General features: G+C 38.1%; 1 protein-coding gene and 1 pseudogene across 10 annotated transcripts in view; one reads left to right on the plus strand and one right to left on the minus strand.

Annotated features, from left to right (window-relative positions):
* The window catches only part of LOC127499176 (protein NLRC5-like), a 784,214-nt gene that overhangs the window by 705,955 nt on the left and 54,669 nt on the right, over positions 1 to 23,590 (minus strand). The window contains exons 1-4 of one of the 10 annotated variants that reach the window (XM_051869367.1): positions 1,218 to 1,410; positions 845 to 935; positions 442 to 555; positions 110 to 205 (exon numbers count right to left, since the gene is read on the minus strand). The exons of 4 other annotated variants lie outside the window; for them this stretch is intronic. In XM_051869367.1, the coding sequence (XP_051725327.1) occupies positions 110 to 205; positions 442 to 555; positions 845 to 894 (260 nt within the window). In that variant the 5' untranslated portion in view covers positions 895 to 935; positions 1,218 to 1,410. Of the gene's footprint in view, positions 1 to 109; positions 206 to 441; positions 556 to 844; positions 936 to 1,217; positions 1,411 to 23,590 lie in introns of those variants that run through there. 5 more of the 10 variants (XM_051869366.1, XM_051869368.1, XM_051869371.1 and 2 more) reach the window with 5 other exon arrangements.
* On the plus strand, positions 13,229 to 23,460 carry LOC127499180 (tetratricopeptide repeat protein 8-like; annotated as a pseudogene).

The raw sequence follows: 23,590 nt of genomic DNA on the forward strand, positions 1-23,590 counted from the left end.
ATTAGGTTTCTGAAATGTTTCAATTATTAATCATGTGATTGAGTGATGTGTGATGTGCATTGCAGCACCTAAAATTAAGCAACAACAACAAAAAAGTCCTCCATTTTACCTGAAACCAGGATTCATGCTTTCATTAAAGTCTTGTGGTCGAATCACAGGCGTGTTCACAGTTTTGTTTTTAACTGGACTGGATAAAAGATTTGACCTTCAATCAGAATGAAGAGGGTAAAGAATCAGACACACTGATATTGATGTAATCGTGTCATTAACTGAGTAACAGACCAACAGATTTTACAGTGTGTGAATGTTTTAACAATACAATACATCAAGCTTTGCACAAGAACACAATGGAAATCATTAATAGACTGAAACTTACTGAACTCATTACAATGCTGTATATTAATAACGACTATAAGCATATATTTTATAGAAATAATATACCTGGGATCAGGCTGTGTGTTTCCACTCTTAAAATTTCTTGGCTCCTCCATAGACCTGTTACTCTTCAGAGACACACAGCTGGACTCTGGGTTTGAGCTCTTCTGCTGGACTGAACTGTAACAGAACAGATTCAGTTCAATCCTTTAGATTACTGTGTTCATTCTTTATGACAGGAACCATATTAATATAAACACATTTATCTTTCATCAAAAAGCACTTTGAGGAAACTTTATGATCTTTTTCTTTAATATTTCATGATAATATTAAAACAAACAAAAACAGACAAAATAAGATACACTTTTTTCTGTAATCTGTTTCTGCGATCAGTGGGTGGAAAAAATGAAAAACTGTGATCTTTTTTCTGTGATATAATACAATATTTTACAGTGTTTGTTGAAAGTACCTGCATCCTGGAGAAAAATCTCCATCTCTGGATCCTTGTGAATCACCCATGATGAAGCTGCAGGAGAATCTGATGAGTTTGATCTCCTCCACTGACAAAATAGACACAAAATTAAATGATTTAACAACCTTCATAATTTAGCTGAACATATGCTGAGTGTGGGAGAAAAAGGATCACGTGACTGCGTTAACTCAAGCTCAGTTATACATGTTTACACTGTTAAACTTCTGCAGAATCACAGACATCACGAAACACACAAGAAACACTGAAGTCAAGTTGAAAGAAACACTTTATTAAAGTTTATTTTATTTTACCAAACAATCATATATACATTCATATTAGTATGAGGAAGTCACCACACATGAACACTCACCTTGATCAAACTTTCACAAGTTACAGGTTCTCAAATCCTCCAGCTTTAACATCATAAAGATACACGGAAATTCCTGCATAAACTTTGATAAACGTTTCTATTAAACACTTTGACGCTCGTGTTCGTATTTTAACAGCATAAAATGGCGACAGATGAACTCTAACTTACTTTCACTTTCTATTTGTGACGAGAGAGAGAGAGAGAGAGAGAGAGAGAGACTCTGCTCGCACTGCATCCTGGGAGTGACGGAGGCGGAGCTGCACTTCCTCACAGAATGCCCAAAATACCAAGAAATCAGAGACCACTACTACCCCAAAATTAATAAAATATTTCCCCAATTTAACACCTGTAGCCCAACCCAAAAACTCTGTTACATTCTTGGCGAAGAAGCCAAATGTTCCAATATAACTGCAAGATTTGTATCATCTCCTGAGGGACAACCAGAAAGAAACAAACAGCCAATAAACACACCCCCATTAGACCTACACACATGTATATAATGTAGATAATGTTCAAATTCTAAGTTCAGTTGTTACATGATTTCTGTATTAGAATCTTTTTTATTTATTATTTTTATAATTATTTTTATTATTTTGTTACTACTATTATTTTTATTTAGTTTATTATTTTCTCTACATAGGCTTTACTCAGATGTTCTGTTGTTCTAAATATTTTTCTATGTATTTTTTGTCATGCCAATAAAGCTATCTGAATTGAATATAATTGAGAGAGAGAGAGAGAGAGAGAGAGAGAGAGAGCGGGTCAGTATCGATCAACTTCTCTCTCTTTCTCTGAACTCCGATGAGAGATTAAACAGTCTGATCCAAACACAGATCCAGAAGCTCATCAACAATAACATTCAAGTATTAGCAAATACATTTGAATATTTCAAGACAGTGTAAAAATAAAGAAGCATTTTGTCGCTGTAGTGTGTACGTCGCCCTCTGCTGACAGAAAACAAACGAACAACAACAATTATGTTTTGTTTTTTTATTCGGCCAAATTTCATTAAAGGGTTAGTTCACACAAAAATTATAATTCTGTCATTTTTACTCGCCCTCATGTCGCCCGTAAGACTTTCGTTCATCTTCGGAACACAAATGAAGATCATTTTAATAAAGTCTGTAAGATTTCTCCCTCCATTGACAGTAAAGAGTATAAAGACCTCATTAAAGTACTCCATGTGACTCCAGTGGTTTAACCACAGTTTCATGAAGCGACGCGAGGGCTTTGTTTGAGCAAAAAACAATTTACGACTTTATTTACAAAATATTAATTTCCAGCGCGTTCACGAGAGCACCACTGCGCATGCTACTATTCAAACGAGATTTTATTTATTTATTTATTTATTTATTTATTTAATTGCAGCAAGCAATGTTGTGTCTAAAAAGACGTTTACAATACAATTAAACAATTTTAAAAAATATGGAACATTTTACAACTTAACATAATAAAAATATAAAAAATATAAATAAAATAAAATGTTTTTTGGTTTATAAAACAACCTGATTAATTGTCGGTTCCATAAATTTCATGTTTTCTGTAAAGCACTTTGAATTGCCTTGTTGTTGAAATGTTACAAAATATACAAAATAAACTTGCCTTGCCAAATCAAAATCTCATATTTTCATATCATAATTATCAAAAGATTAAAAGATATATGAGGCTTTCATAACAAATAATAATAGGTTGCACAGGTTTCATGTTTACCCCCTTGTATTTAGATAATTAGAGAGTTTTAGGGCACAAGGAAACACTACAGTACATGTGCATGTAGCATGTTAATCTAACACAACATGGCTTACTCTGAGTCTGCACTGTTACCCGCTAAAATGTCACGGTTCCTACACATGATAACAAATAATGTACATAAATAATGAACACATGTCAAAATGAAAAACACAGGTACTTAAAGGACCAAAAGCAGGAAAGAATTTGCTTTAACATTTGCTGTTGCTTGCTCTCCGATTGTAAAATGGCGGAAGTGTTTATCGCGAGATCTGGCAACAGTGATCTCTACTAACTTTCAAGTGAAAACACGTTTTGATGCCGGAAGTGATCTCTCGCGCGTATACTTCAATGAGTGTGAGATCACTTCCGTTGTCAGAGCGCGTTCAGACCTCACACACCGGATGTGCAGGGCAGTTGGACATAGTGGTGTATTAGAGGTAAAAAATGATATAAATATTGTTCGGTTTCTCGCACAAACCAATCGTTTCGTGTCTCAGGACATCAATATGTCGTCACGAGCCGCAGGGTTTAATTTGGATTTGTCTGTGCATGTTTTGTTTTTTTGACTCTATTAGATTGTGTTCCCATTGCCATGCATTATATGACTGACAGACGGCAATGGTTGGAGTTAAAAATCATCATTTGTGTTCTACTGAAGAAACAAAGTCACCTACATCGTGGATGCCCTGGGGGTAAGCAGATAAACATCACATTTTCATTTTTGGGTGAACTATCCCTTTAACACTATTTTGGCTACACTCATTGCTGGTCTGAATCAGGACTGTAGCCAAGCCGTAAAAATTAGACTATAGATTGCCTCGATTTCGCCGGGTGGACTAAAAGCAGACTGCACAAAGCCTATCCAATTCAGAGCTAAATCATGATTACAGATACACCATGTCATGAAATGACACTTTACATCTTGTAGATATCATTGACATTGCAAACATGATGGGATATCAACCATCTCATGCACTTCCTGTCCAAAAAATACAATAAATCAGGATTGACTATAGGTGGGCTACAAATAGCCGGTCTGACTACGAGCTAAATCGTGGCTACGCACAGCCTACACACAGAACATGTCAAAGATATGAAACCAAACACCTTGTAATCACTGTTGACTTTGCTTACATGATGGAATATCATACATCTCGCAAGTTATTTTGGCAAAAACGACATGTAACCAAATTAAAGATTATTGTGGCTAAAAGTGGGTTACTCATAGCCGGACTATATCGGGTCTATAGTTAACCGAGACGGTGAAATGACGGCTGTTGCTTGCTGGGTAAGAACAAGAACAACTTCAACATTTCAATATAACAATGGATGACATCATAATATAAATAATGAAGGACGACAAAGGCATAAATTAGGGGAAGGCAATCATTAAAGAAAAAGAACAAAAATACATAGTTAATAAAGCAATTTACATAACATTCATCAGATTATTTTACAGATTCATAAATTTGACACTTTTTGTTGTCAATCTTTTTTAGTGTCATAATTAAATAGTTAAGGTCACAGAGAAAGTGGTTTAATTTGGGCAGTGTTGAGGAAAATTTACATTTATGAATGTAATATTTTGCCAATAAAATAACTAAATTTCCTATATATTTTATATTTTGTTCACAATGTGAAAAATAACAGAATATATCACACATAGTTAAATCAATGACCAAATTGGATTTCGAAGCCAAAAATTTGACAAATAAGACCAAAATTCTTTGACAAAGAGGCATTTGAAGAAAAGATGATCAATTGACTCAATACTAAAATTACAAGAAATTACAACTCAAACTAGTATTATAGATAAATATAGATAAATTCATCACTTTTTTGAGATCAACCCGATCACGCCAAAGCGTGTCAAACACACGCTGGTCCACTAGAGGAAGCGCGTCAGTGTCACGATTTGCCTTCTCTAGGCGTATGGTATTTGGGGTAAAAAGCGCCCCTGCTGTTGGGGCAAAAGGCACAATAATTAACATGATAATGAACAGCTGACTGACTTTTCCATTTCTTGACATGACATGGTTAGATTCAGATGGAAAATAACATATATCAAATTAGGTATCCATCTAAGAGATAATACCCATATTTATAATGAAACAATCATATTTAAAAAATATTATATTAATCATATCATAATAAAATATCATTTATTGTTACTACTGTAAATCTGTTAAATATTATGGGATCTCCTTCAATGCTTTTAGAATCTTTACTTTTTAAAGTAATTTTATTTCTGTATTTTTCTATATTATAGAAAATTATTATTCTATATTATTACATTAAAGGCTTTTACATTGTTACAAAAAAACTATTTCATGTAAAAAAATTTTCATCAAATAATTCTGATGCTGAAAATTCAGCTCTGATCACAGGAATAAATTACATTTTAACATATTCAAATAGACAGAGAGCCTATTTTAAATTGCAATACTATTTCACAATATTACTGTTTTTACTGTATCTTTGATCAAATAAATGCAGCCTTGGTGAGCAGAAGAGACTTCTTTCAAGAACATTAAAAATCTTACTGACCCCAAACCTGTGAACAGTAGTGTACATGTAACATTAATTAGGCTAGTTTATGCAATTAAATTTCTTTAAATTGTATTCTGTAATTGATGTTAATAAATCTGTCAGAAGAAAATGTGCAAAAGTTTTACCTTTTGGGGTACTTAAAAAATTAATGGTTTTACTACGATAAACATACACACGACTAATTACAGGCGCATCGGGAGCACAAATCACAAAATATTTTAGCGTTCATGAAAATGTATTCAGATTTAGCATATGAATGATGCATTCACCTCATATATCAGGACACACTGCTTTCCCCTAAAGGAAAGTACATGTAAGTTCAAGTGCATGCTTTTAAAAGGAAAAAGTATCGGTGTCAGTGATATTGGTCCTGTATTTACTGGTATGAGATGTTTTTCCTGACTCTCCCTACACCCGTCCTCACTCTTTATTTTTTGTCTGATCATGCTTTTATCTTCCTTTCCAATATAGTATCGTTGAAATGGCTGCTCAGCAAGACAGAGGGAGAGCAGAGGATGCTATTTTCCTTGCCGACATGCTTCTTGCTCAAAACAAAGTGAGTATATTCATGGACACAGTGATCTTGTAGTATTGATAATACTAAAGTGTGGGAATTAGAGCGCAACATTTGTATGAACTGCTCAAGAGTTGGACTTATTTCAGTGCTGTCATACAATGCTCACTTTCTGTTACGCAAGGCAAAGGAAGCCAAGGGCAAAGCAGCTGCTAAAGGCAGTAAATTTAATGCCCGATGGGTGGAGAGAGATGGAGAAGGACGTCCACTGCTAAAAGAAGCAGAAGTGGAGAGACAAGAAAACGTGCTTCAGCTACAGGTAGTCCAGATCTTCCAAGATTATTTGTGATTACCCACCACCCAATCTTTCTTAACTCAGTATAACTGTGCCCATTGTATACAGAATTCAGCTTGTAGTTTGTTATAACATACTGTAGAGCTCTATGTGATTATATTTGGTTTTGTGTCACTTTTGAAACATAGACCACCACACTGTGTGGGGCTTCCAGTCAACAGCGTTTCCCTTTAATTATTTATTTTATTTTTTAGTTATTTATTTATTTTTGTCTATGGTAAAACTTAATAGGATTTCTGTTTCTGGTTTTTAATAATTTTGTCCTTTAAATACTGTATGTTAAACTGCCCTCAGAAACACCACATGGTGAATCTGTTATCTGTAAGAACCTTCCAGTTCTGTAAGTTTTGTCTCACTTTTGTGGTAGTAAATGAAATGCTGCGAACAATTCCAGATTATGTCCAAATTATGAAGAAAAACTTTTAGAGAGTAATAGAATTGTCAGACATGTGAATTAGCCATGCCTGTTATAGCCTTAAGTCACTATATGAACACTGTATTACATGCTTGTAAGACATGAACATTGTTATCTCTTTCCTTTCTATCTATCTTTTCAGTTGTTTCTGTGGCTGGCAGTGAGGACACGACTCCTTTTGAGTCAGCTGAGGAGGTTCCCACGGCAGTTACCCAATCAAACTGCTCTCAACATTCATTTGGTAAGATGACACCTTACTGTAATTAAGCAAGTTAGCAACAATAAGCGTGAAAGGAATGATTATTTTCTTATTTCTGTCTTTCAGACTGTGAGATGCAGAAATTGCAGGACATTCTGACCTCATCAGATGTTCAAGGCACAAAGTGTCCTTCAACATCCACATCATGGTGCTTGTGTCAATCTGCAGCCCAAAGTTGAGTGGCGGAAAGCAAGATCTGATCACATCGACTGCTTGCTGTCCTGCAATGTGGTTCCAGAAAGGAACTGCAGCCACTGCACATCTCCTGCCATCATTCGCTGCATGCCACAAGAGTGTCTGTGTATGGACTGAGACAGACATAAACATGAGAAACTCTCCCTCCATAACAGGGAGTCCTGCATTGAGGGAATTTACAAGCCCATTGAGCCAACGGTGAGCTGTGTAAAAAAACATGGCAGATATTCACTGTTCAATCAAGGTAGAGATTATTTTGGTAAAGTGGTTAAAGTTATGTTTTTGTTTTATTTATTTATTTTTTTACTTTTATTTAAATTACAATCTGAACTGGACATATTTGAATGCTTTCTCACTAATTATTGAGCTTCTCTTTTCAGTGAGATCTGTCCATTAATGCACTTGTGACCCTGCAAACATCACAGAATCAGTTGGCCGAGCAATAATTTTAGTTTGCATAAATGGTATGAACTATGGTTTTATATTTTAATTTATTTTGTCCCTTTGTGTGTTACAAACAAGTATTGTTCTACTGTTTGATTTTAGGTCGGTATGATTTGCACTTGCCAAACTTGCTGTGCAGATTATGTCTGGCACATTGGACACCTGACATGAGCGACCTAATAAGATTGGCCAGCATCTGTGAATGCTGACACTCTGTTTTCAGTGGATGTCTTCAGTACATTTGAAGAAATGAAAACTGTTGCTCCCAGTTTATCAAGACAAGGTTTTTTGCGGATGTTGGACAGGAGGACTTGTCACTTTGGAAGGGTAAGATCAGTGTGGATCAAGGTTGCCATAAGTAGAGTTGGGAGAATATTAGTGTAGCTATTTCATTTTACTCTTTACTACTCGAATGTACAGGCTGGGAAAACACATGGAGACGTATTCCAAAGAAGCTATATGGAATACACATTCTGCCAGTTCCAGTGTGAGAAAATGGCCAGTGTAGAGCACTTCACCTGCCCGGCATGTACACCCAACATGCTTGTACCGAAAACAGTACCGATTTCGTCAGTCAAAAGGGCTAGTTGTTTTACAATTGTAGTTGTTTTATTTAATTTGAAATTAACAGAACAAATAATGTCTGACACTGTACATCTTTTTTTCTTATTCTATCAAGGTCAGAGGAACCATATTTTGATGGCACCTTCATTGCCAAGGACACTGATGTTCACCATTTTGTTGATGAGATCAGGAGTAAAATGAAAAGTGTTAGTAAAATATACAGTGTTGCACCTTTGATTTAAATCCACAATTTGAAATGTAGGATTGTTTCTTTATTAAATAGTTAATGTATCCCTCAAGACCAGTTGGTGTAAGCTTATATAATACAGACTAGTATCTTAGTTTGTTACAAGCACTTTAAGCAATATGGTGCACTCTTTCAAGCCATCTTGTGTTGAAATTGGATTTGGATATGGGTGTGTGTGGTGGAGCCCAAAGTGGATAGTTAGTAGCTCGGTCATTCATTATGTAATAGCAGATCTCTGTAATAGATAGTGACTGTGAATGCAGTTTGTCACCCTGCCTTTCGACTCATTTGTGTAGCTGCAGTAGATAAAGCGGAAGATGTGCCTGAGCCCTGACTAAACCTTAAGTAGTAGTTTGAAAGTAAACCTTTATTGTCTCCAATCGTTACAAAGATGCCAGTTGGTGTGATGTAACCTGACTAGTTGTGGAAAAATGTCAAATTTCAGTTTTAACTAGAATTATTTTGTCATGCAGAGGGATCTGTGGAGCCAGTCAGTGGTCTGCTGCACGTGAAACTGCCAGAAGAGCAGGCAAACTGGATGAAGAGGGCCTTGAGGTGGTTGTTTGCAGACACAGAGAGCTACTCAAGGCTCTTAACATGAACAGGGGGAAATATTTGCCTATCCACTGTACCTGCAGAAGGAGCTCCAAGCAGCCACAAACGGACAGCTCTACTGCACAGATATTGCTTGCAAGTATTGGCCCTACCTTGAGAAGCTGTCAGTCTCCATGTTGAACTCAGACCTTTACTGCAGATGAGATCGTTCCTTTCTGTCATGCCAAGGCTCATTCAACCAAGTGTGAGGTGCTGCATATTCTTCATCATTTGAAATTGTATCTTTATTACTTAAATAATACACTGTATATGATTATAATATAAGTGCCACACTGATTTGTTAGATAATCTGGAGTGGCAAAAATCAGGAAGGTGCTGCACAACTGCAGGGGAGGAGGTCGAGATGATAAACAGTTACCTGTCTCGTTGTGCCCTCACAACCAAGAACATGACAAAATCTGGTAATTGTTGCTTATTTATATTATTTTAGGAAACCTGTCTTTTGTTCTTTCTTCTTTTTATTATTTTTATTCTTTCTGTCTTATATTTTTTCTGAGATTGCATAAGAGAAAGCTGTAAATAGTGTAATATGACAGTACATTAATAACACTGTATAACATCTCTCTTAAATTAAAACTCCATTGTCAATGCGTGGATGAACTGAAATACCATGAGCATTAATGGGACTTTCCTCCATCACATAATTTTGTTGTTAAAAGCCAGGAATGACATGCTAACTGTCCATGATATTGGGTGAACCGCCTTCATCTTGCATTATCCAGCAGATAAAATTAAAAAAATTAAAAATAACACACAGTTACTGAAAACTTATACTCAAGGAGCAAAACCTCAGCCCAGATCTGCACTATAAGCACATTCTCAGCCACACACTTTTTGCAAAACACTAAACACACTTCTCTACATTAGACACAGAAATCTAACATAATGTCACTTCTTTGTCATTTCAAGACACTGCTTTCCAAAATACCGCCCCTATAAACCAATTGATCAAACATGGCTGTCAGGTGTTCAGACACTTAGGTGCGTAACTGTAAACTCAACAATCAGGTGTAAGTAGCCTACGATAAAAAGGCAAAAGGTGAGTTTATGTGTCTTCAATGTTGCAGTAAGAGGGAGAGGGAGAAACATCATTGGCCACAGAGCTATTTTGAATGTCCCGGGACAACGTGGTGGTAACATCACAATATATGTTGCAGTCACGCAGAATGGGGTCCTCCACCAGCATGCCAACTTAGGCCCTTACAACACAGCACACATATTCACATTTTAGACAGACAACATAAAATCGTCACAGCAGAAGACCAAATGGATGCAGAGCAGATGAGATACATCGTCATATGGGACAATGTAAATTTCCACCTATCTGCTCTGGTCCAAAACTGGTTTCATAAGCATCCACAATTTTCACTCCAATACCTCCCACCATATTGTTCCTTCCTTAAACCCATTGAGGAGGGTTTTTTTGTTTTGTTTGTTTGTTTTTTGGCATGGAAGGTTTACAATCTCCAGTCCTATATCAGGATATGCCTCATTCAAGCAATGGAGAAAGCCTGTGACCGAACTGATGCAGGGTCTGTGAGAGGATGGATTCGCCATTCAAGAAGATTCTTCCCTCGCTGTCTTGCGAGAGAGGACATCGCCTGTGATGTGGATGAAGTGCTACGGCCAGATCCAGCTAGGCCAAGAGATGATGCTTAGGTGTTTTTTTCTATTTTATTTTTTTCATTTAAAATCATGCTTTTGTTTTGTCTTCACAAATGTTTTTGTTCATGTACTATATTGTATTTAGAATATGTTCTGATTTTCAGTGCAAAATGTAACCTTTGGAAAGTCACGGATGTATTGAATGGTTTTACAATGTGGTGAGAAATTAATATTTTCATCAATGTGCAGTATTGATCTTGTGTTTTTTTTTTTTTTTTGTCAATATATTCATGTGCATTACTCTAACAATATCTCTGAAAAAATCAAACCCAGACTACATCATTAGAAAAAAATAAAAGTTACAAGTGTTTAAGATTGAGCACAGCAGTGTGTAAATGAATCAAACAGAATCAGAATGTTTGAACCATGTGTGATCCATACGGTGTCAAAGTTGGGTTTTGTTAAATTAATGTAAAGTTTTGAATGAAGTGTTTCATTTTGCAAAAGAACTGAGGTGTTCTGCTACTTGTGTGTGGATCTGTGAATTGTGTGTAGTGTTTTGACAAAATGAGCCTTGTTTTTAAAATTGTGCTTAATCAATCGTGAAAAACTGTAAGCCTATTATGCCTTTTAAGTCATTCCATTTTTTTTTTTCAAATTTTGATTTATTAATTCTTAATTCAGATACAAGTTTTAGTATTTCATTTAACTTTCTGAAATCTGCATACACATGCTTGTGCATCATCTTTTCTGTGTTTTGTAATTTTCATAGACGGCAACAAAATTCGACACTTGCGTCAAAGAAAATTGTGGGAAAAGAAAAAAAAAAACTCTTGCAATCAATCAAGCTCTACAACGAGCAGGTGCCAGATGAGGAGCGCATCGTTGAGGAGAAGGTGGAGAGCGAACTCTCTGTGGAGGAGGAGACAGTCTAATATGGCCGTATCATTTCCAGCACTAGGTCTTCCTCAAGCTTCGGTCTCTTGTGAGTTCAGCTGCAGTATTTCCTAAGCAGCTGAGTAGAAGTTCTTAAAATAAAGAAACGAGGGAGACAATCTTTAGTGTGTGTGTGTCTTCCTAACCTCTTACACCTTCATAAGATGACTTTCTGAATTAAAATTTTTGCACTCTGCTCCAGGTTATGGGATGTACACTTCCTTGTGTTTTCTCTGCTGTTTATAATGTACAGGTCAAATTTGTATCGAAGGGAAGTTATTTGTGTGACTTCAGAATCCAGCAACATCCTCACCAAGAAGATTTTTGATGCGTACATGTCAAAAGTGTGGCTTCAAGAGGAAGATCATTGTGATGAGGGAGATGAGACAGCACTGCACCTCTCTCAGAAGGCTGGGAACATCCGGACAAAGAAATCAGAAATGTCTTCTAGCAGAAACCGTGGGAAGAAGATAACTTTTATTACCTTCTTGCTGTGATGCTTTTGGGGAAACTATGGAATCGTACCAACCACCACTACATATCCTGGTTATGAATGCGGTAATTTTAATAAAGTTTATACATTTTTTCTTTTAATTTGCTGTCTGTGGCGATGGGGTGAAGTGGGAGGGGAAGAGCGCAGGTTTGATACTGTTGTGGGAGGAGTGGTTGGAGCTTCATTCTGGGTTGGGATTTGACAACAAAGGGAGAAAAGAGGTGGAAAACAGCAAAATGTCTGGGCCTAGAGACTTGGTATTGGTTTCTATAATCAGGGGTACAAAAATCTCCATAAAGCATGTCAGTTTTAAGATTTTTAAACCATTTTCCTTTGTCCTTTGGTGATAAAAAATCATGGATCATCTAGATGATCAGACATTGAATATCAAATATGACAATAATACCCCACTCACTTTGAGATCCTCATTATGGATTCCTTGTGGCTGGATCTAAATGGTCTGTAGTTCTTCAGTAAAGTCAGCTCAATAACAGCTCAATGGAAGTATTGTCATGCCTCGCTTTAATTTTTCCTTCTAGGCAGTTTAAGTGAAGAGGGTCATCGCGGGCTACTGTGTTTTCTTCAGAAAAGGCTTGCAGATGTGGAGGAGGAGGTCCAAGCCGTGTGCTCAAGTTACAGCCAGGCTTTAGGACCAAATGCTGCTTCTCTGCTGAAGGATGGGCCGAGGAGATACTGGAGGACCGTGAAGAAGTTGATTATGAGAGTTCAGATGACAGTGATTTTGAAGCAGTGTGAATGAATGGTTCTCAGCTGGTGGGATGCGTTTAGACTGCGTGTCATTTCTGAGTGGACTGCAGAAAAAATTATTTTGAAGTTTAATGAATGTCTGATACAGTGCAGTGTGTAAGCAACATTAGCTTCAGAGATTGATAGGAAACTACTGTTAAAATTGTTTTTTTATGTGGTTCTCCAAAACTCAGTTTACAAACAGCAGGTTGGTTATTAAGTTTCCCTCTTTTGATGTTTCACGGACTATTTCTACAGTCAACTGTAGTGTTGTACCGCGATTAATACTTGTTTTGGTGTTTGTTTGTTTTTTGTTTTTATCCTCTTTTCTTTATTTGTGACTGCTTTTCTTTATGTTCTAAAAAAAGCTATCTTAACAGTCAACTTTTTTCTCTTTTCATAGGTTCAGATGACATTATATTGTTGATACATTATGTGTAATGTATGCAAAGTTGTATTTCATTAATGTCATCTCTGACTTGTTTGCAAAAAAAAAAAAAACAGCCGTCTGTAACGTTTCTTGGTAGCATTTGTCGGTGTATTATCGAGTGCACATGGAGGTGACAGTCGCGATGGACCCGCTGTTTCTGGATCTGCTGCAGGAGACGGAAGTTCCAGAGATGCTCCGATATTTGCTCAAAGCTCTTATCAGAAAGCCCGTATGACCAGGTCAGTGCGCTGTTAGCAGGTTAGCTGAGGAGCTCAGTGGATTAGTGCTCATAAACTCATTATATCTACTGTCAGATCTGCGATCTGTGTTTATTAAACTAGAATGTAACAGCCAGGTTTTATTGGTCATGTGCTGCTACACGTCAGTATTTGAAATACAAATAAAGTGTTCACACTCTTCCATTACTGTTGCCTAAGGAGCCTGGTACTGGTCAAGTTTCTGAGGTAATTGTTTGTAACGTTAACCCTTTCATTAAGCTTGTCGGCTGTGTTATGATCCCTGAAGTTCCAGTATTATACTCCCAGTATTCCCTATTATTTGTTCAGTATTCCCTGTACCTTTCCTTCAGTGAACACAGTAGCATCCTCCTGCTCTCAGAGAGTGTGTTTAGTTGTGACACACGTGATGGTCTGACTGCACACGTGATCAAGCCTCTTCTGAAGAGCTGAAGATGATGTTCTCGTTCTGATGGTTTCAGGCGGCGTGGAGCTTGAAGACCCGGGCTCTGACGGAGATGGTGTACATCGATGAGGTGGAGGTGGATCAGGAAGGCATCGCTGAGATGATGTTGGATGAGAGCTCCATCGCTCAGGTGGCACGTGAGTATATAACTGTCCCAGAAAAATAATTCACATAGACACATCAAGACGAGTTTATTTGTATATAGTGCAGCTCAGTTTTTCAACATCTTTAGGCCCTAGCTTTACAGGAACTGCACTTTAACTCTTTCCCCACCAGAGATCTTTAAGAAAGTTACCAGCCAGCATTTTTGATCATTTTCACAAAACTTTCATGGCCCACAGAATATTTTGTTGTATATCTGAACATGCAATATATCAAAAGAAAGATCCTCTGCGTTAAAAAAAAAATCTAGCTTCATGCATTCTTTTTTAATTAATTAATTTAATTAGTTAATTTAGTGCATCATCCGGGTATTTAAAGTAACTTTTTCTTTTTGCTGTTTTCTGTGTGAACTCACTACTCACACTACTTAAAAACATCATAGAATAGTGCACAAGTACGTGAATTGGGACGCACCTAATATGTGTGTTTACAAGATGCCGTTACATCTTGTTTTGGTTTTGTCAGGTCCAGGAACATCACTGAGACTTCTGGGAACGAGCCAGGGCGGAGCGCCCACTCCAGCTGTCAGGTGCCTACTTCTGACCTCTGACCTCTGACACCAGCTGTTGTAAAGCTACACTGTGTAACCTTCGGCCCTCTCGCTATTAAAGCATAAAACTGCAAATTACTTGCAGAGCAACATTGTTTGTTAATTACGTGAGTGTTTTGGCTCTAGATGAATCTGATGGTGTGAGGCGTATCTGTGTATCCACACTGATCATCTCATCATTGCAAATGTCACTAATGACGTCAAAACTCCCTCCATCACTCCAAAAAAGAAATAAATCAATAAAAAATGAAAGAAAGACAGATATCTGAATAACTAGTTCTTATAAGTGAAAGTGAAAAAGTGAAAGTGACACGTGAAGGCCAAGTATGGTAACCCATACTCGAAATTTGTCCTCTGCATTTAACCCATCCAAGTTAGTGCACACACCTTCTACAATCAGTGAGTAGTGAACACACACACACACACACACTGCAAACCGTGATACACACCCGGAGCGGTGGGCAGCCTTTATGCTGTGGCGCCCGGGGAGCGATTGGGGGTGCCTTGCTCAAGGTACCCCAGTGTGGATGGAGATTGTTTCTGAAATGCCAGTATAGATGAGGATTGTTTTAAAAGATGCTAGATTTCGCTGCTCACATAAACTCGTGAAGTTTACTTAAATAGGGTTTTAATAATAATTAAAATTAGATCAATAAATAATGGATTAAAAGATATATACGTCATAAATTATGCATGTAAATACAGCACGTGAGCTTCTGTAAAGCCCACATCTAGAACACACACACTCCCATCTCTGTGATAAACACGGAGATGTTAGTCCCGTCCGAGTCTGAACATGAAATGACAGACGTCGAGTGATAAGAATTGTAACACAAACGTCGTTTAGAAAACTAGTCCCTTCCGAATAGGGCTAAAGTTTAATGCAAAGGGAGATATTTTCTTTTAAAGAATTCTCTGTTTAAGGACTACAACAAACGGCTGGTAAGGACTACAACAAGCTTCTTCCTGGGTTGGTGACATCACTAACCCTAAAATTTACATAAACCCCGCCCCCGAGAACACACAACAAAGGGGGTGAGGCCATGTTGGGCTGCTTTAGAGAAGAGGAAGAGTTGTTGTAGTAGAGTGTTGTTGACATGCCGTCATTTTACGCCGGACTGCTTCACAAACGAGGGTCAATTCAACGCTGGATTTGCACAAAAGATTAACATTACGGCACATGCTAGTGGATGAATTGAATCAACTCCACAGCAACTACATAAATTTATCCATTAACCATTCAGAAAGGTCCAGTTGCATTCTAAAACAGTGGTTCCCAAACCTGTCCTGAAGGACCCCCAGCACTGCACATTTTGTATGTCACCCTTATCTGACACATCTACTTCAGGTCTTGCAGTCTCTACTTATAAGCTGATGAGTTGAATCAGGTGTGTCAGATGAGAGAGACATCCAAAATGTGCAGTGCTTGGGGTCCTCCAGGACAGGTTTGGGAACCATTGTTCTAAAAGTTGTAACTTCTTCCTGAGTCTCTCCATCAGTGTCGACTGCGGTTTGAACAATGTAAGGCTGAACACCGTTACTGACAATCCTCATTTTGGCTGCGTGAGATTCTCCAGCTTTGTTGTTGTTGAGCAACCGAAGCGTGAGCTGTTAAAGCTCCGCCCTCTTCTGGAAAGCGGGCGGGGAGCAGCAGCTCATTTGCATTTAAAGGTGTTTTTGCTCACACCCAAATAGGGGCAAATTTGACAAGCTATAATAAATGATCTGTGGGGTATTTTGAGCTGAAACTTCACAGACACATTCTGGGGACACCAGAGACTTATATTACATCTTGTGAAAGGGGCATTATAGGTCTCCTTTAACCAGCTGTTCAAGCGGTTTAGACCAAATTTTCCATTGACAGCTACGCAACTACAACTTTGACTCTTCAAAAAGTTCAAAAAGAAATCATAAAACAAATTCATATGCGGTTTAGTCCAAATTTTCTGAAGAGACTTGATCGCTTTATATGATGAACAGTTTGAATTTATGCTTTTATTCACATATAAACATTGCATATGTGCTTGACGTGTGAGAACAAACCTGATTGGTTCTAGCGGAAGCTATTGAACGTTGAATATGTGAATAAAAATTCAAGCTGCTGTTTACATATTTATAGCAAATTGTAATATGATGTTTGTTCAAATCTTTTCCATGATCCTCACATATGTTATAGTTCAAATGAGGGTTGTTAGGGTTGACATAATCTCATAGAAATATTGTGTTATGTGTCCTAGACCAATGACTCAGTCAGGACGTCCCATCACAGGATTTGTAAGACCTAGTACTCTGTCTGGTAGACCAGAGACGATGGAGCAGGCCATCAGAACGCCTCGAACAGCGAGCACAGCCCGTCCGGTCACCAGCGCTTCTGGGAGATTCGTCAGGCTGGGAACGGTAAGAATAACCCTAACCCTGACCATTCATATACAGCAGATTCCTGATTCTGTTGTTTAACGGAAGAACTAGTTTGACTTGCAAACATTTGTAGCATTGAAGCATTGTAAGTTAACTGTCTTTTTTGTTACCATCTCAGGCCTCCATGCTAACAAATCCAGATGGGCCATTCATTAACCTTTCTAGGTTAAACTTGGCAAAGTACGCCAAGAGACCGAACTTGTCCAAGGTATATTTAACCTAACTGTAAAAGTTTCTTGAAAAAGTTACTTTGTGAAAGAAGTAATTCCTTTTATTCATGATTTAATGTAATATCTGTGATGTAATTATTATTAACACACAATAATCAAGTGTTTGTCATGACTCGCTGACACTCTGTCTCTCCCTCTCAAACACAAGACCTTGTTTGAATACATCTTTCATCATGAAAATGATGTAAAAAATGTAAGTAGGTCTCATATGATTTTGTGCTAATAGCTGTTTGCTGTGTATAAGACATTCATTTTTCCGTCTTGCCAATCTGCAGGCATTAGATCTGGCTGCTCTGGCCACGGAGCACGCTCAGTTCAGAGACTGGTGGTGGAAAGTACAGCTGGGAAAATGCTATTACAGGTGAGAATCAGTGGCATCATGCTTTCTGATGGTGTTATTCAGCAACTGGACTATAACGGTTTTACAGAAATGTATGAATCATTTTGACCTGCATGAAGAGATTTTGTTTGTAAGTACTGATCAGATGCAGTAGAGGATTTGTGTTTGTAGACTCGGTTTGCACCGTGAAGCTGAGAAGCAGTTCCGATCAGCTCTCACTCACCAAGAATTTGTGGATACTTACCTCTACCTTGCAAAGGTACCCTTCGGCAAGTCAAGATTTGTGGCTTACAGCTTCCTGTGACTGCTTCCCAGTAAGACTCTTTGTGCTGCGCAGGTGTATCAGCGTCTGGATCAGCCCATCACGGCTCTGAATGTGTTTAAGCAAGGCTTGGATCACTTCCCAGCGGAGGTCACGCTGCTCACGGGAATCGCACGCATCCATGAGGTATTTTAAGCTGGGCTGGGACAATACATCGATGCATCGCGAATCGAGAAATTTTCTGATATTTTCCGTATATATCGCGATTCTCTCTCGAATCGATTCTGGGCTTAGTTTTCAACAGCAGATGGCACTTCGTGCTTTAGAAACAGTCGTACTCTGCTTCCTTCCAATTCCTTACACACACCACTTCTATAAAATACACACACACCTTCTATAAAATAATCATTCATAAAGTTTGAAAAGGTTGAAGTGAATTACAGGAGTGTTTGCAGTGGGCTGTTTACATTAATCTTGCGTCATAAAAGCATTCAACAAAGTGCCATCTGCTGTTAAAAACTAAGCCCAGAATCGATTTGCGATGCATTTGGAAAATATCAGAATCGATCCACGAATCACGATGCATCGATATATTGTCCCAGCCCTAATTTTAAGCTGTCTTTTACGTTCACATCACTTAATATACTTTGGATTCATTTGTCTGTCTCCTCCAGGAAATGAATAACGTGATCTCGGCCACAGAGTACTACAAAGAAGTCTTGAAGCAGGACAACACACATGTGGAGGCCATCGCCTGTATTGGCAGCAATCATTTTTACACAGACCAGCCAGAGATCGCCCTGCGCTTTTACAGGTGGGATTGCTTTATTCTTTTCCTCTTCATTTTCCTTGTTGCATGCATGTAACCAGCAAAAACACGTATGAGATCAGATTTTCTGGCATCTGATTTGAGTCATGTGGTCACCTGATTTGATACCCGTCCTCACACTCAGCATCTGATCAGGGCTGGGTATCAATACAGATGTCTCGATTCGATTCAATGAATAATTTTCACTGGCTCCACCACAAAAAAAGTAATAAATAAATAAAAGAGTTATTGTTTTTGTTGTTTTTGACAACACGCACCATTAATCCACTCGGCTCAAACGGCAAAAGTCATGAATAAAGACTTCAGGCTGAGCTGCATTTTAAAAAATTCTTACAAAGTACACACTTGAAAAATGTTCTCAAGTACAGTAATGAAGTACAAATACTTTATTGTCCACCACTGAATACAGTGGTTTAATATTTTATCAACCACTAATGATATTTTTAGAAGCATAAAAATAAGAAAATAAATGTCATGCTTTAAAAATTTTTTATAAGAGGGAGAAATTTGAAGAGCGTGAACACTAAACATAATCGGTTGTGTTTATATTCAGCGTATGAGAAATATTAATAGTGCTGTGGTCAATGCATTTTGGTGCAATACTGTAAACTGTATGATTATGTAAATAATTAGTATAATTATTTTTGTATTTTTATGAGATATGTTTGAAAAAACTTTGAAAGAGTCATGGGGCAACTTAACCAAAGGATTAATCAACTAATCAGAAAATTGATAGATTTTTTTTTTTGGTAGAAAGAATTGATATTAAGAAGAATAATTGTTAGAAGCATTCCTTTAGTGAAGGTAAACACATGGGACATATACGTGAAAGACGGGATCTGTGCATCATGACTGGGGTTTGGTTTCTGTTCAGGCGTTTGCTGCAGATGGGGGTGTTCAACTGCCAGCTGTATAACAATCTGGGCCTGTGCTGCTTCTACGCCCAGCAGTATGACATGATCCTGTCGTCCTTCGAGCGAGCATTAGCCCTGGTGTCCAGTGATGAGGAACAGGCTGATGTCTGGTATAATCTGGGACATGTTGCAGTGGTGAGCAGACACTCTGTGTCCAATGTCACACATGTTTTAGGTCAACTGTATAACAGTCTGCAAACGAGGAAGCCTCAGAAACAATTACTGTCCCGCACTGGTGGAACAAACTCCTAACTCGAATATCGGAATGCAGTTGCACTCGAATATCACTCAGCAGTTCTGACTTACTCTGACAAGTGATTTAGAGACTTTGTAATTTATACCGAGTTAGGAGTTTGATTCAGACTGATTTCACTCGATGAATATTTTTTGCAAACCAAACATTTAATGGAGCATGAAAAGGCAGGTATAGAGATGTGTATATCAGCTGGTTTAGAAATTTGTGTTTGTAATAAAATTACATATTGATTGAGAGGGAAAAGTATTAAAGTATTAAATGTTGCCATTGTTCCCAAAGCAGAAACATTGGTTACGCTCTATTTTAAGGTGACGTAGTTACATTGTACTTACTCAAGTAAGTACTGAGTGATATTAATTAACTACATATACTTACTATACAGTTACGGTTATTGTTAGGGTTTTGTTTAGGGTTAGTTACTTGTAATTATTCATAATTTACTGTTATTACTATAGTAAGTACATGTAAAAACGTGTAACTACGTCACCTTAAAATAAAGTGTTACTGAAACATTTGATGGAAAAGCTGATTCCACATGTAGTAGGTGTTTGAAAAAAAAAAACTACAGATGAATTATGACCTATGCCAGTTATGAGCAAAGTTATTAATGAAATATATTTTTGGCTTTTCTTTCTCTCTTGCGCAGGGCATTGGTGACTTGACTCTGGCTTACCAATGCTTCAAACTGGCCTTGGCTTTCAACAACAACCATGGTGAAGCTTACAATAACTTGGCCGTATTGGAGCTACGGAAAGGCCGGATCGAGCAGGTCAGTTTCTTCCCTAACAGTCTCGTGATAGCTAACGTAATCACTAGCGCACACACACACTCATGTACTGTACCTGATATATCCAAATCTATCAATTTTGAATCAAATCCAGACCTTGTGAATCTGAATCAGTCAAAAGATTTGTGAAATCTGTGTCGATACCCTGCCCTAAACTGGTTCAGGTGTGTTTAATTAGGGGTGTGTTCCACTTCACTTTTAGACACACACTCACAAACTTCCCTAAGCACTTTCCCTCGAGTGAATCCTGCCGCCATTTTGAAGTGTGTTCCACTTCGTCAAGTGGACGAGGGAAGTTTATATGGACAGACCCTCAACCCCTCAATTTTCACTAAGGGAGCGACTCGACTCACATGTGCATTTCAGACAGCTCCATATCCCACAATGCAACACGATTGTGACATCACAGCAGTTTGTGCTTAATTCACACCCCCACCCCACACAACTATAGTTTATGATATATGAATGATTTGGGGATTTAACCGCATATTACTTGTTGCTTCCTTAAAGCTGCTGTCCGTAACTTTTTTTGGGTTAAAATTTATCAAAATTAATTTTTGAGCAAGTCCATAACCAGCCAGTGTTCAAAACTATCTCATTACCCTAGCCCGATTCACAACGGTAAGTTTGTATTAGGGGGTCTTTACACTGGGCTCATTTGCCACGGTCTGAGCCCGGGTGCGATTGTTCCCGGTGCCCCCCGCAGTGTTGGTCTGGTTTCACACTCAAATTGATTCTCTCGAACCCTTGTGCGTTTGCGTTCATCTCACGTCATCACAAACGTGCACGGCGCATGATAGAAAACAGAACGCGGGTCAGTAAATTGTGTTCTTCCTATTAATTTGCTGCTATTGTGTGCAGCAGAGTAAATGACACTTGAGTTTACTGTATGTGCGCTGCATGTAGACGGGTTTCCGCTGCTTGCAAACAGACTATTTTGAGGAAGACAGCTGATTACCATTCATTTGCCGCTCTGATCGCACTCGCAAAGCGCGAATACACTGCAGGCTCACTCCTGCTCGAATCCAAGGTAAATCATCAACACTATCATCTCTTACATGTTTTATTTGAGTAAATATATTAAAATCAGCTAAAACGCATGCACAGGTCACTTTACTTCCTCAACAAGTGTGCACCTGAGTCCGTGTTGCTTTCATATTCACGCGAACAGTTCGAGTGCAACCGAACTCAGACCACCTCCTTCAGGTAGTCTCGGGTTCGGTACCCCAGTGCGCACTTGGGTTCGCATGATGACAGCAACCGTGCCTCGTTTCAAACTAAACTGCCAGTGTGAAAGCCCCCTTAATGTTTTATAATTCGGGTGGTACTGGTGTGTTTCCGTGGGAAATTTGCGTATGCAGCCACTCGTCTTTGCGTCATTGTCACGTCTGTTTACATAAAGAAGGAGTCCCAGCTAGTAGCTACATCATGTGAGGTTGCTGCAGGTGACAGATCATTTATAGCCTTTTCTCACAGCAGCTGCAATAGTTAAACTTATCGTTTTGATGGTGGATTGTAATCCTGAAAGGTCCAAATGACAATCATCAGTGAGACTGGAGATTCACCCATAGTCAAAAGCAAAAGATGTTGGACTGCGGAGTGACTACAGAAACTGAAATCTACAGGTGACACTAATACACACTAAATACACAGTCACGCAATGCTGATGTTGTTAACATTAACAATTTAAGAACAAATTTAATAATCAGTTGCATGGTTTGGCGTGATCTGAGCTAAGCGATCGTCAGATTTAATCACCATTGGCAGCGCAATTTTTGCTTTTTCATCAGTTTGTCAGAACAAAAGTGGCAGATTTGTTACTTACTCCTTCAGATGACATTTTCCGGTGAAAATTCTTATTATTTATTATAATTATTATTTATAACTTATTATTTCCAAGACGTAGAATCTGTGATTCTGAAGTACAGTATCACAGGTGTGGTGACTTATGGCAAACATTAGATTCATCTGCGCTGAGGAGCCGTGCCGATGCACAACCCACCAAAAGATAATAATTCTGCAAATAACTGCAATTACAGGTTTCAAACAGAGATGGCGACAAAGAGGCAAAACTTACGGACTGCAGCTTTAAGTTTATACACTCGTGCAATATAAGCAATGACGTACATCCGAGTCAACGAGACAGAGGGAAGTTAGCGAGGGAAGGGAAGTGGAGCGCAGCCCAGGATCAGGATTGAACATCTCTGTAATTTAACTTGTTTTGTCACAGGCGAAAGCTTTTCTGCAGACGGCTGCTTCATTGTCTCCTCACATGTATGAACCACATTTTAACTTCGCCACACTCTCTGATAAGGTACGACTCGCAACCCTGATGTGTGTTACTCTGTCATTGTTTTATGACAATATGGCTTCTGGTTTATTGTTTTATCTTTAGCTAGTTTTACATATTACTAATTAAAATGACAAAAATAAACCCATGTTTACATCCCTCACTTTCAGTATTCAGAAATATATTTTCAAGGTTTTTTCAGCTAAATAAATTTGACAGTGTTTAATGAGTTTTCTTTGTGACTTGAAGGTTGGAGATCTTCAGAGTAGTTACACGGCTGCTCAGAAATCAGAGGATGCGTTCCCTGAGCATGTGGACACTCAGCAGATCCTGAAAAACCTCAGACAGCATTTTGCCACACTATAAGATGATTTAACTCTTATCACTTCAATGTTGGGAGATGCAAATGACTTGCACAGACTGGCATGTACATGTATGTTTATCATTTAAAAAAATAAAATATAAATAATAAATATTAGCAAAAAAAATTGCATTGTTTTTTTACCACTGCTTTGATGAGGGAATTTATTTCA

Source organism: Ctenopharyngodon idella, chromosome 17 (assembly GCF_019924925.1).
Source record: "Ctenopharyngodon idella isolate HZGC_01 chromosome 17, HZGC01, whole genome shotgun sequence".
In the NCBI taxonomy this organism is placed as follows: Eukaryota; Metazoa; Chordata; class Actinopteri; order Cypriniformes; family Xenocyprididae; genus Ctenopharyngodon; species Ctenopharyngodon idella.